General features: G+C 33.3%; 1 protein-coding gene across 6 annotated transcripts in view; it reads right to left on the reverse strand.

Annotated features, from left to right (window-relative positions):
- The window catches only part of PRPF40A (pre-mRNA processing factor 40 homolog A), a 59,666-nt gene that overhangs the window by 4,482 nt on the left and 40,858 nt on the right, over positions 1 to 14,326 (reverse strand). For 4 of the 6 annotated variants that reach the window (XM_018063141.1, XM_018063148.1, XM_018063140.1 and 1 more), the window contains 13 exons: positions 13,861 to 14,232; positions 11,798 to 11,906; positions 11,234 to 11,298; positions 10,736 to 10,900; positions 9,795 to 9,903; positions 8,711 to 8,861; positions 7,082 to 7,215; positions 3,364 to 3,478; positions 3,103 to 3,206; positions 2,902 to 3,018; positions 2,470 to 2,607; positions 2,126 to 2,221; positions 63 to 149 (listed from right to left, as the gene is read on the reverse strand). In XM_018063141.1, coding sequence (XP_017918630.1) covers positions 63 to 149; positions 2,126 to 2,221; positions 2,470 to 2,607; positions 2,902 to 3,018; positions 3,103 to 3,206; positions 3,364 to 3,478; positions 7,082 to 7,215; positions 8,711 to 8,861; positions 9,795 to 9,903; positions 10,736 to 10,900; positions 11,234 to 11,298; positions 11,798 to 11,906; positions 13,861 to 14,232 — 1,762 coding nt within the window. The remainder of the gene's footprint in view (positions 1 to 62; positions 150 to 2,125; positions 2,222 to 2,469; positions 2,608 to 2,901; positions 3,019 to 3,102; positions 3,207 to 3,363; positions 3,479 to 7,081; positions 7,216 to 8,710; positions 8,862 to 9,794; positions 9,904 to 10,735; positions 10,901 to 11,233; positions 11,299 to 11,797; positions 11,907 to 13,860; positions 14,233 to 14,326) is intronic. The other 2 variants (XM_018063139.1, XM_013969677.2) reach the window with 1 other exon arrangement.

Here is a 14,326-nt window from a genome sequence, read left to right on the forward strand (position 1 = left end):
CATAATGATGCTAATAAATACTTCAATATACTTATGGTACCATTTGAAATAAACTTCCTTACTGATCGAGAGCGGGAGCGCTTTCTGTGATGTTTTTTAGATTTCTTAGAATGCTTCTTGTTTTTTGAATGATGATGTTGACATTCATGCTACAGGGGCAAAAGAAAAAAATTACAAAAGCTCATACTTTAGATAATAGATCACAGGGAATTTTTAATAGTTTTGCAAGTAAGTTCTTTTTAGAGTAAAAACGACATTCATTTTGCCTTTTTAGGATGTACTCCCCAACTTGAAACTGTGCAAAGAGTTACTATCACTTAAAAGTGAAGAGAACGTTTTAACTATCCTATACGTACTCATTTCACATCTAAACACAGGTTTAAAAGTATTAATAAAATACATTTTACAGCAATGAGAATGGTTTGGGTACAGTGGGGACAACCGATACCCTCTATAAAGGTATGTATCTTCAGAACAGTCATACTACTTTCAAAAACAATGAAATATAATTACATATTATTTATTTGATGAACGTGGCTTTTGTCAGTGAGCTAAGTTCACCACTGAAATAAAGGATTATCCCAGAGCCATCTGTCAAGGAGGTTAGTCTCAGAAATTGAATACAAAATCTACTTTCTTTGCAAGGAGCATTCCCTTCCTAGTCAAACTTAAGATATCCAAAGGCAATCTAACTACACATGAAATCAAAAAAGGAAACGTTCTATGGATTTTAACTATTTTACTAGAACAATGATCAGGCTAGACGGAGAGAGGAAATGCTGCAGTAGAAGTCCCCTACTCCCAAACCAGGAACTCTCACTTTATGTCACTAATTGTTAACTCTTCTTCCTTTTCTACCTCAACGCCCGTTTTTGAGGTCCAAATCCTTTTCTGGTATGTTCAGCTCTTCCCTATGTGGTCATCAGCTCCATTTATGACCTCATCACTTTACCAGCACAGATCATGAAAGAATCTTGTTGTGGACATTCCTGAATTAGGGGAAAATGTTAACACACTACACTACAGCAAAGGTTCTCAAAATTAAATGTACATTCCAGTGCTTAAGAATCTTGCGACAATAATAATTCTGATACATTTCTGCCAATGGGGCCTGACGTTCTGTATTTTTAACAAGTTTACAGACAACACAGATGCTGCTGATCTGAGTAGAAAAGACCTACAGGCCAATAGCACTAGATCTAAAGGCAGCTGAGACACAACATATGGTACATGTGGGGCATGTTAACAGAGCAAATTGTTGTCAACACTGATACTTATCAAGGACAATAAATCCAAAGAATCATCAACAATTAAGTTACCTACTATTCCCAAAGACCATGAACATTACAAATTTAAGTATATGCTAACTTCACTCTGCTGTGAAGTATAAGTTTATCCATAACTGATGGCAAAGCATACTTGGTAAAAGCACTGGCCCTAGAGTCAAAAGCCTACGCTGGAATCCCTTCACAGCAAATTACTTTTCCTCTTGGGCTCAGTTTGCTCATCTGTAACTTCACAGGGTTTCTGTGAGGATTACATTCGTATATGTAATATTCGTAAAACATAACATGGGCACCAAATAATAATTATTATTGGTCAATTTAGCATGTTTACTATCTATAAGTGACTATCTGAAATCTTCATCAAAATACCCTTAATTCAGCTAGTGGAATAATTTGCAATTTTATCATTACTTGTTTTAGCAGAAACTTACTGTTTTTCAGAACATCCCTGTGCTTCCAACACCTCTAATGTAGTATAATATTTGAAATATGCTTAAAACCGTTTTCTATCTGCTTTACAGATTCTAAGTTCTTTACAGGTTTATTAATCATTCCATGTGACTCCTAAATTGATGAATTTCTGTAACACTGTATAAATATGAAACATATGAACTATCTTCACTGAACAGATCTTTACCTTCTCATGCAAGCCTAGTGTGTTTCACTTAAAAGCAGTTTCTATAGAATAAACCATTCCCTAATCATCCCAGATAGTTAAGTACATGTGTATAAAAGTAGTGTAATTTAGGAAAAACACTTTGATCATTCTAAATTCGACTTAAAAAAATGTTCTACATATTTTTTAATGTATCAGCCAATTACAATAAAACTAAAATTACCTCAAGCACATGCATAAAATCTTTAAATATTCGTTTTCTTTCAGATTCTAGAGTTATATCCTCAAATGCTGGCTCTTTTACAAATCTCTCCCGGATCTGAAAAATTCAGATATGCAATAAAAATATGAAAACTGAGAAAAATATACCAATATGACTAAAAAAACAGCAAGTGAAAATTGACAGCCCAGCCCCCTTGTCTTTATTTCCGTTTCTCCAGTATTCCTAAATGCCATCACAGCTGAGTTCACAATCTTCAAATAACTTCAGTTTATCTCTGTAGCTATGAGAAAGAAAAAGATTTTTATTTTCAACTGTAAAAGGAAAAACTTTTTAAGTATACATACATCTTCCCAGACAGCATCCAATTCTATTGGAGGAGTAGCTTGTTTCAACATACTCTTAAATGCAGATTCTTTTCGTTTCATCTTCCGAGCCTCCTCTTTTTCTCTTTCACGTTCACGGGCTTCTGCCTTTTCTAGTAACTTTTAGAAAACATATTTATATATATGTAGTACAATTTAACTTGTGTTAAATTCATTATTCTCCCATCATCTATCAGGTAAGGGTCAATTAATTTTAGCAAAGGAATTTACTATCACTCATCATCTAAGTATATTATCTGTTACCTTATTTGAAACCGTGTCCACTACTCTGTAAAATACTATTCCTATTCCCTTATTTCAGGAGTTTACATACAACTTAAGTATCTTTAACCAAATGTATTAAGAACTGTTTTATTAATCTAGTTGTTTATAACAGTAAGAATGGTAACTTACACTATTGAAAGCCAGCTTAATATTTCCTGCATCTAATGTGGTTGATCTTTTAGTTGAACTGATTATTGCCACAAAGTCTTCAAAAGTAGTATTTACTTCAACTACAAATCCTTTATCCTAAAAAACAGAAATCTTGTTAATATCAGTGACAAATTATTTAAAAAAAATATGCCCGACTAAAAGTTAATAGTATATGTTTACCTTCAGAATGTCTTTTATTATCTTCTTTTCATCATGATAACGTGCTTTAAGATCCTCAACATAAAACTTGAAAAGGTCAAGTGCAGTTGATCCTAATGAAAAAACTAAAGAAGTCAAAAGCTAGCTCTAATCAAAGAGCTGCAATTACTTTTTTGTTTATAAAACAAAAGAAAGTACACCCCATGCCCCAAACACAACCACCTTTCCCTGTGGCCCGTTCCAACTATCATAACTACAATTTAGGAAAAAGAAGAATCTCACCCGGCTGACCAAGCATATTAGTGAATCTAATGTCAGAACTAATTGTTGGATACAATTCCATCCAAGATGACATAGAATGCAGTTGTCCATGTTCATGCAGTTCATCTAAAAATATCTAGGGGAAAGGGACAACAACAATGAACTCATTACATATTCAAAAGCCATCGTTAAGGACTTTGGAAATATTGGTATAACATGAATAAAAATATATGTTAAAAATAGCAATATAAAAAACTCTTCCACCAGTGTTATCACAAATGTGTTTAGGTGCAACTGATACTTGCTCTTTGATGAAAGTAAAATCTACTTTTACAAAAGAAACTATTTTGGACTTCAGACAAAAGGACTGCATTACTTTTACAGACTTCAGTTTATGTGCCCCTTAAGACGGGCCATCATTTCCAGTTTATAAATATGTAAACAAATAAATTCAAAACACTGGGTATTATTACAAATAATGAGGCTAAAGAAGGTACATGCACTTTTACTGTAAAACATACTTTTTGTTTTTAAACACAACACCTGATGTGTTCTGGAAGATTTATTTCTTAATTTTTTTTTCTAAGAGGAAGATATATTAATTTTACTAAAGCAATACATAGAGTTTAGGGAACTAGAACTTAACCTCCATGTCTGATTTTAAAACCTATTTCTTTTTTTCCATATTACTATTATAACAAACAAATTTTTATAGGCTCATTTTATTATTATTATTTTTACTATTTGCTTACTTTCAGGGCAACATATTGACTTCAATAGTATGCAATTTTCACATTTGCTGCTTCCTGAAATCCTTAGAGAGTTTAATGTTATAAATGTCCCTAAACTATGGTACAAATTCTATTCCTAAAATTCCTATACCTGCACTGTTCAATACCACAGTCGCTGGTCAAATGCAGCTGCTAAGTATCATGAAATATGACTCTGAATGAGATGTGCTAGCAGTATACGACACACAAAGATTCTGAAGGTTTAGTACCAAAATACGTATTTGTTGCATGTTAAAATGAAAATATTTTAGGTATACTGGGTGAAATAAGAGGTTACTAAAATTAATATTAGTTAAATTAATAAGAAATTACAATCATGTATGTGGCATACACATTTTTATTGAATAGCACTGCCCTGAATGATACCAGACATATAGCCCCACTTCTCTCCAAATGGGAATAAACATGTCGACTCAGTCTCTATCCAAAATTCTTTCTCAAACTTAAAATTTCTATACTTTCATCCTTACCCTTCAACATAAATGGGAGCTTAACAACACCCCTGCTATGTGATCACTAAGTGATCACAGTTCTCCCTCTGTGGAATCCTTAAAATAGCTTGGAAACCATCTTCAAAGATGCTCTCCAGGATCTTAAGAATCTACTCCATCATATCTGCTTTGCTAGTATTTGTTTTACTTCTTGGCTGCTAAGATCTGATAAGTAACAGAATTTTGACACTGAATCTACATCAGTAATGATGGAGTAGGAAATGGCAACTCACCCCAGTATTCTTGCCTGGGAAATATGATGGATAGAGAAGCCCGGTGGGCTACAGTCCACAGGGTTGCAAGTCAGACACAACTTAGAAACTAAACTACCACCACCACCACCACTGTTTCAACAGTCAATCTAACTTGAGTGATAATTAGAAATAACTTGAGATTCTTTTTAAAATATGAATTAAAATAAAGATATTTATAATTTACTTTTTAAAGATCACCAGATAACTTTGATGTGAATTCAGGTTTGAAAACCATTATGCTAAAACTGTACGGCTTTTACTCTCCTTTACTGGGTTGGCCGAAAAGTTTCTTCAGGTTCTCTCCTAAGATACTATGAAAAACCCAAACAAACTTTGTGGCTAACCCAGTATTTACTAACCCCATCTTGGGAAGGATGGGGACAAGATGGAAAGCAAGCTGCTTCAAAGATGGCTGAGGCTGGTTTTCAGGAAGCAGGAAATCTGAAAATTGCAGAGTACTGAAGTCAGTATGTTTACCTGAAAGTAGGTAAACAGTAAAAATAATAATAAAGTGTGCCTAAAAAAATTTATGTTTAAGTTATAACAGTAATATGGAAAAAAAGAATAGGTTTTAAAATCAGACATGGGGGTTAAGTCCTAGTTCTCCAAACTCTAAATGTATTGCTTTAGTAAAATTATGTACCTTCCTCTTAGAAAATTAAATAAAAAAATAAATCCTCCAGAACACATTAGGCCTTATGTTTAGAGAAGGCAGCTCCCAATGCTGGCACTAATGACTTCTTGGAGCTCGTAAACTTTTGGGGGGCACAATGCAGGATGGGAATCCTGTACATTGGAAGATGTTTATCAATACCTCTGGCCTCTATCCAATTAGATGTTAGTAGTAACTTATCCCTAGATCATGACCATCAACAAAATGACTAGTTCAATACCACTCACTACCTCAGTCCAACTCAATAATCTCTTTTCCCTCATCTCCTTCCTTCTTTTTGGTTGGTCTCCTTATATATTGTCCATGATATAACTACTCATATATACTTGAATAAACCTTCAAAGATTTTACTTAGTAATAGAATACCTTCATCTTTGAATTCTTTCTTCATTCCTTCCATCTTGACTGGTCTCTCTTACCAAAGAAAAGCTAGTCTTAAATCCTGAACTATCTAATCAAAACATCAGACAAACATCTAATTTTGCCTCTACTTTTAATCTGGGCTTAAGCCTTAAATATTTAATCTGATTCTTAAGCCTAAAATATAGCTTTGTATCACGTTAGTATATGTCTGGCATGGTTTCTGATTACTATTGATATAACTGGACAGAGGAGCCTGGCAGGCTACAGTCCTTGGGGGGACATGACTTGGTGACTGAACACAGCAAGCACACACACAAAGCAAAAGCATGTTCTATTGGTTCTGCGACAGACATTCAGCTCAGTAATCTTCCTCTGCTGCTCTGCTTCCTTTAAAAGGTCTATGTACAACTTGAAGAGACCTACTGAATCAATTTCTGAGGGTGAGGCTCAACAACCCCTGCTTTTAACAATACTCCAAATGATCCTTTGGGAAACTACTAAGATAAAAGAAAACCATCAAGAGAAGTAAACATTACATTCTTATGGAATGAAGACTGCAATAATGCTATTGGCTGTGGCATTTAAGGTGACTGGTGATCTTGGCACCATGGGGAGTTGCACTTATCCTAATACAGGATTTAATGAAAGAGATCCAGTAATTAAAACATGACATAGATTAAAAATAAGGCTATACAAAGAACCTGTTATTTTAGCTCCTCTGTATAGTGTTTAAGAATTATGGTCCATCCTCAAAAGCATACCACAGCATTCAGCATTTCCTATAGTTCTTTAAAGACCTAAAAATGAATCAGTACCACTGACTCATCACACATTTCATTTCCAGTCCTCCCTTATGCTATTGATTCCTCTTTCCTGAGTGAAACCATACCTATCAGTGTTCACTTTAAATACCAAATCTGCTATAGCCTTCTGTGTTCCTCTTGCCTAGAATGGCTACTTTCCTTAAGTGGATTCATAACTAACTGTAAGTAAGTAAGTTCAGTCGCTCAGTTGTGTCCGACTCTTTAAGAATTAAATGTCTATGGATCATCTGCAAAGCCCAGGTTAATGATCTGAGACCAGGATTTTCAAAATTGCTTATATCACTGTTAAGGGTCATTAACCATATTACAAAATTAAGCTGAAAAACAGAGCTTTTAAAATTACCTGAAAAGATTCTCTATTTTTACGCTGTCGTCTCCTTTCACGAAGCAAACTCTTTTGTTTTTCTTCTTCCTCTTCCTTTTCTAAAGCCCGGATGTGTTCCTCAAAGCAAATTAATGCATCTTCTTTATCCATATCTAGAATTTTTATCAGTTATAAAAAATTAAAACATCAAGTATCAGTAAAGAAAGAGGTTTATTTGCATTAACTCCCTACAAAATTCAAATTCACTTTATCAGAATATTTGTATTTAAACTCAAATATAAATTTTACTTATCTAAACAGGAAATGTTTATGGAAAATTTTTTATTTATATAATTATTTCTTGATCTTTTATTTCTTTATGGCCAGGTACACAGCTTTCAGGATCTTAGTTCTGAGAAATGAAGTATTTCTGGCCATATTAGTAAACAAGGATTTAACAGTCATCAGCAATTGCAGGCCCTAAGGGCACTCAGGAAAGAAAAGAGTATCTGCAATCTGGCAGCTATGAGGCTGCAACCACTCCCTAAACTGAGTCCCATGGAAGCTCAGGATGTGGGATAAAAATACAGGATACTGGCTCCAGAGAGCTGAGATGCATATTGAAGGAATGATTTCAGTGAGCCCAGACTCTTACACCTTGCCAAGCATAGAAAAGTGCTAAACTTCTAAATTCCTTGAGGTATCCCGCTTCCTTTAATTAAAAATCATTTTCTGACTTTCAGACTACCTGCCCTTGTTATAAAACTTCTATATATCCCGGCTCCTCCTCTCGCCTCCTCAGAGCAGTCTTCTCATGGTTACTTGAGATGCCCAAGTCTACTGGAAATCCTAAAAATTTCCACCAAATAAAACATAACTCTCAACTTCTAGGTGGTCACTATTTTTTAAGTCTACAGCTCCCTGATTCAGGGATCATATCCACGCCCCCTGCAGTGGAAGAGCAGAGTCCTAACCACTTCACTGTCAGGGAATTTCCACATGGAAAATTTCAAAAAGACTTCATTAAAACATACTCTGAATTCAAGGATGAAACCGAGACAATACATATGACACAAATAATGAAAATAGAATTGTGATAACCTGGTTAGCAATATCAGAATTACCCAAAGAGCTTTTGAAGTATAAAATTCTATGCCTTCCCTCAAACCTAATGAAGTATGGTATTCAAAAGGGTAATCAAGAAAGCTGTAATTTAATAAGCAACTAGGTAGGTCAAAAATAAGACAGAACTTAGGGAAGCTTACTATAAGAAAATGCTAATACTTTTTTTTTTTTTTTTTGGCCTTTTGCAAATCTCTATAAAGCCATTACTACCTCAAGAGCACAGTATGATAAATCTGGTCACTAATTTAGTTCCCATTAAATCACAAATAAATAGCAAGGCAAAATTTCAGGTTTGTCCTAATAAATTTATTTCCGTTATACTTGACAAAGCTAACTTCAGATTTTGGGGAAAATATTTTGTATTGAATCACAAAACTCAGAAAGAAATAGCCTATCTAGAAACAAACAAAACAACTTTTCAGGAATGGACAAACAATTGTGCAAAATTCAGTTAGTGATCTCATTAAAAAAAAAAAAGTGACCAATTTTCCCTGTTAGACAACTGTTTAAAAACTATTCCTTCCACTTAGTTGTAACTCTTACTTTGTAATTCCTCATCCTCTGCAAAAGTTGGATTATCCATCAGATACTGCTGGGCTTCAGACCAAGTAGTAGAATATGTCACATTAGCCATGTTGTCAAGTATGTTTTTCAAGGCTTCCCAATTCCTCTTTCGCAACTGCTTTGCTTGCTCCTAAGTAAAAAAATATGAATATACGTTTTAACGTTCAAATAAAGCATAACGTATGAAATGCAATCAATGAAGGTTTCCTCATATTCTGATGTCCAAACTTCAAATGCTACCCATTTACTTTAAATATCAACACTCTTTACCTTTTCAGTACTCTTGCCTAACTGCTTCTCTCTTACCTTCAATTTTTTTAACTTCTAAGACTAACCTGGAATTCCCTCTCCGCCTCACAAAATCTCTCTTCCCACAACTATGTATTGTAGACACTGTCCAAACAAAAGTTACTGCAGACAAATCACATAACAGGTAAAAGATAATGTGTTCAACCACTTTCAGTGATGTTCAAATTTTTGTTAATAATACTTACATTTCTATAAGTCTCCTCCTGGAAGACTGGATAACATATAACTTAGTGAATAATGAAATAGACATGAGCAAAACTAAATGTATTTGCAGGACAGTTATTTCAAAAACACTACCCTACAAATACATTTTAATACAAACACATTTTAACAATTACACATTACTGCTATTCTTTTAAAATAAATTAATGCCCTGTAAGGAAAAATACTGAGTATTTTCTAAACTCAAGCTAAAAAAAAAAAAAGCATTTTCTAAGTGGGCGTAAGACAGACAATTAATGACAATCTAGGTATTAGCTACTTCAGTAGTTGTGGCAGACTTAGTTGCCCTGTGGCATGTGGGATCTTCCCTGACAGGCGCTGAATGCATGTCGTCTCTACTAGCTGGTGGATTCTTAACCACTGGACCACTAGGAAAATCCAAGAGCTATCTATTTTTAACTTAACTTCTAATAAACAGATCTACAGCACCATATATAGTAGATAAGCCAAAAAGAATGGACATGTTATAAAGTAACTCCTAAATAAGAAACATGTTGTTTAATCTATAAATACTGTTAACAGTGAATAATACCTTTTCTTTTTTTGAAAGAAAGAATAAAACATCTTCATAGATTTCAAGACGATCACGTTCTGATATTGCATTCCAGACTTCCATCTCTCCAAACATTTGCTCTGCTTTTCTGTTTGTTAAAAAGAATAAATGTTTCTGTATTATACCATAAAAAGTAATTTTAAACCATTTAAATTTTATTCTAAATTTAACACCACCAGATGAACACTCTTCCACTCTTAAGTTCATAATGGTATTATAGAGGAAAATTTTTTGGAAATTTAGAGAAAACAAGACAGGTTAAGTCTTGATTTCTCCTTAGAGACAGTGGGGACAAGTGAGCAATGTTTTGCAGTTAGGACTACCTCTATTTCTTAAGGCAGCTACAGAGACTTCCAAACCACCCATGGAACTAAATTACAGACTTCAGCAAACTCTTTAAGAAATTTAGTTAACAGATAAAACAACACTACTTAAAGAAATGAAGAGTTCTTCAGTAAGGCTTCTCCAGAAGAGTGAGGAAAATAAGAAAATTATACATAAAATGAACTCAGTACCTCGTTGCAAAGATGTTAATACTGAATTACTCACAATCTTAAATAATAAAGCACTCAAAAATGAAGCATGCTAGGTAAATGTAAATTTTCAAAAATGCCACACGTAATAAAAATGGCCCATTTCTATTCCACAAATACAAAAATAACTGAACTCTTATATTAAGGAGAAAGGAGTCAACATTTCATTATTAAATAAAAGTCTTCTTTTTTGTTGTAGTCCCTAGTTAATAACTAAGTCCTATGAATTCCACATTTAGCTATTGATTTATTTTATGAAGCTACCATATTCACAATCACTTAAGCTTTATTTCATGAGCATCTACTCTGATTAGTTACGGTACCTAGCAAAAAGTCTAACATGGAAACAGTACAGTAAATATACAACATAATCAGCAAAAATCTTACTTGTATCTAGTTGTAGAAGTCATTTTCTCATGATTTTCAAGAAAACGCTGAAAGGATTCCTTAGCTTCTTTGTATTTGGATCTTGCTTCTTCTTTTTCTTCTTTCTCTGTTTGGACTTTATAAGCATTAAAGGCCTGCTTTTTTTCACTCAACTTTGCTAAAGCACTAAAAAAAAAAAAATCATGTAAGAGTAAATGAAGATGGATCAGACATTAGTGTCTTGAAAAAATATTTCATTCACAAATTAAGAAAATTTCAGTAAGTTACTAAACATAGAAAATAATTTCTACTTTAAAAATTAATTCTAATATCTATAAAAGGGTGCCCACATTGTGTGACAAACCTTTAACTTTTGGTTCTTATCAGACATAAAGCAACTCTATTATTGGTATCCAAAATAACAAGAAGATCAATGGGAATAAAAAGTTACATTATTTGACACAATTTAAATTTTCTAGGCTTGCTTTGCTCAAAGTAAAAAAAAAACCAAAGTATTACCTATATCGTGGATCATTAATGATCATTTTCATAGCTTGCTCCCATGAAGCATTAGATGGTACACGCTGAAAATCATTTAATGAAAAGTTAAAATTTCACACAAAACAGTAAGTCATACAACAGAGAACAAAGTGTAATACTCACTGCAAACATCAAACACTTTCCTTTGCAGGAGTTTTAAAAAAGGTCTAAAAAATAATTTATTGACACAAGGCAAATGTATGTAACAGTCTATAGATTAAAAAGAAAACTTAAAACTGAAATTTAAACAGACCATTAATTTAAACAGTACATTAATACTTTCTTAAGACTACTGATTAGAAGACAGAAAACTTTTATGAATAAAAGCTTTAAAGACTGAAGTGGAATGTGCTATGTAGTACCTTATACATTTTTTTGGTTGGAAGTTTAAAAAACAAGTTAAAAGAAAATTTAGTTCATTTTCAGTCAAATCTACTTATAGGATTAGTATTTTTAATAAAAGCATCAAGATACTAACTGCATTAAAGGATAATTTCATTTATTAGATACTATATATCATATAAATATCTACAATATAAATACCTTTTCTTTTAATAATTCTTTAAATGCTTGCTTTGCCTCCTCTTTCGTATTCCAAGTATATGTTTTTTTTGCTGGTTGGCTTTCTTCCTCTTCTTTTTTCGGAGTAAAACTAAAGAAAGATTTATACATGGTATTTATAATTTAAATAAATACTTGCTTTACTTCGGAAAATAATGTTTTAATTACTCTTTGATGTTTAAGCAAAATTTGACAATTTTAGAATAAGCTCATCTGTAAGAGACACAAATACTAGTATATATTTAATGGAACATACATACTAGTATATATTTTCTCTAACATTCAGTTATTAAGACCTTGCACAAAGGCCAAAATAAAATTTACACTATAACACTATTTTCACTAGTCCACAAGTTTATACTTTCTAATGGCTTATAAAACTTACTCAATGCTCTCATTTTTGTGTCTTAGTAACAGGCTTTGGGCAAGTGTGCATAAAATAAGATATAGAGATCAATCTAAATAGAGGTTGGCAAACTATGACCCCCGAGGCTAAATCCAGCCTGCTGCCAATTTCTTTAAATATAGCTTTATCAGAACATGACCCTGCTCAAGATTTGCATATTGATTATGGCTGGCTGGGTACTACCCTCAGCAGAACTGAGTCACTTTGACACACTATATGACCCACAAAACCAAGTATTTACTCTTTGAAGGTTTAGGGAAAAGTCTGCCAAACAGTGATCTCAAACGGAAAAGAATTACCCAAGAATTATCAACTATACTTGGTTGAGCCATCTGTACGAAAAGTTGTATTATCTTAACATTTCTTCCTTTACAGAAGAGAATGCTGGGAAAAACACATCAGGAGAAAAAAAAACAACAACCCACCTCAATCCCCAATAGTTAAGCTGAACGTATAGGGGAAGATTATGGAGTACACACTAACAAAACATACAATTAACTCACACCCTCTGAATCACACCCAAAATACAATTAACTCATTCCAATATTAGTTTGGAATACTTAAAATTATCAAAAATATTGGAAACAACATGGTCAAAAATTACCAGCTGTAAAATGATCTATGAGTAATTGAAATCAAGTTTAATGACTCAAGAACTATAAGGAAACAGTAAAAAGGAAGCAGAAAACAACTGACTGTTAAAAATGTGAAAAATTATTGTGAAAAAACAGGATAAGTACAAAAAGATGTAAAGGAATATTACTCTAAAAGGCCTAAATGTCTACTAGTTGGAGATTACTTAATGTTCATATAAATGTCTGTCATCATTCAACATGATGGGATATGGATCTCTAATGATGAGGATGTCTCTGGTGTATTTTAAAAATTAAACATATGCATATATTTTAAATGCACAGAAGAAAAGCAGAAAGATAGAATAAAAATCTTAACTCTTTTATGCCTTCAAATATACTATACATGTATCTTTTTAAAGCTTCTAAACATAAGAAAAAAATTTACAAAGCTATTTTCACTTTGGAAAATTCACACTAAAAATTAAAAAAAGTTTATGAAAAGAGGAAGGGAGATGAAAGCAATAGACTTAAATATTAAGATGGGTGATCATGTTTGGATCTTGATATCATGGTTAATATTTCACATGTGATAACTTTCAAGTCAAGCAGCATAGCTCAAGGTTACTTTTCATAGCCACAGAAAGCACAGCCATTGAAATTAGAACCTGTAAACTCAAAGATGCAGCTCTCAGGCTTTATCAAAAAGCTGTACCAATTTAATCCTACTAACAGCTTGCCTATACATTGTTAAGTGTTATCTTGATTTTTCCATATTTGTTCAGTATCAACTTATAGCAACTTCCCTGCACTGCTGTGCTAAGCCATAACTCAGACTTAAATAGACTCACCCCATCACCAGCACTGCTTTCTAAGCTAAAGTAGAATAGTTTTGCAACACTTTTGAGAGCACGATCCCACAAAAGTAAATCTCAAAAACTGTTATCTAAAGGTATATGTTTTGATTCTCAATTTTTAAACACATAATGACCATTGACTAAATCAGCAATTTCTTGTTACCAATGATGTCTGCGACTGATTTGCAGAAAACAAGTTACTAGACTTACTCAGCTACAGTTTCCTGCTTAGATGTTTCTTCTCCAGTATTACTAGACACTTCACTTTGATCCTGAACAGAAGGGGTACTAGTAAGTTGTGCTTGTTCTTCAGTAGAAATTGTTACTGTATTTTCATTATCTACAACAGTAGCAACAATCGAAGTAACCTCAGGCTCAGGAACAACTGGAACAGTTCCACTGACAGTACTAGAGGCAGAAGTGGAAGCACTGGCATTGGCTGCAGCAGCAGCTGCTGCGGCTGCGGCTGCTGCTGCAACAACAGCAGCTGCTGCTTCTGCAGCAGCCATGGTGCTCATTGTGGTTGGAATTTCTGTTGTAGGAACTGGGGCTGCTGATGTTGTGGTGCACTCTTCTTGTTTACTATATATTTAAAAAAGAGAAAACTGGTCAGTTCGATACAAATAATTGAAAACACAAATAAAGTCTGTTTTAAATTACTATAAAATCAAATGAA

Source organism: Capra hircus, chromosome 2 (assembly GCF_001704415.2).
Source record: "Capra hircus breed San Clemente chromosome 2, ASM170441v1, whole genome shotgun sequence".
Taxonomy (NCBI): Eukaryota; Metazoa; Chordata; class Mammalia; order Artiodactyla; family Bovidae; genus Capra; species Capra hircus.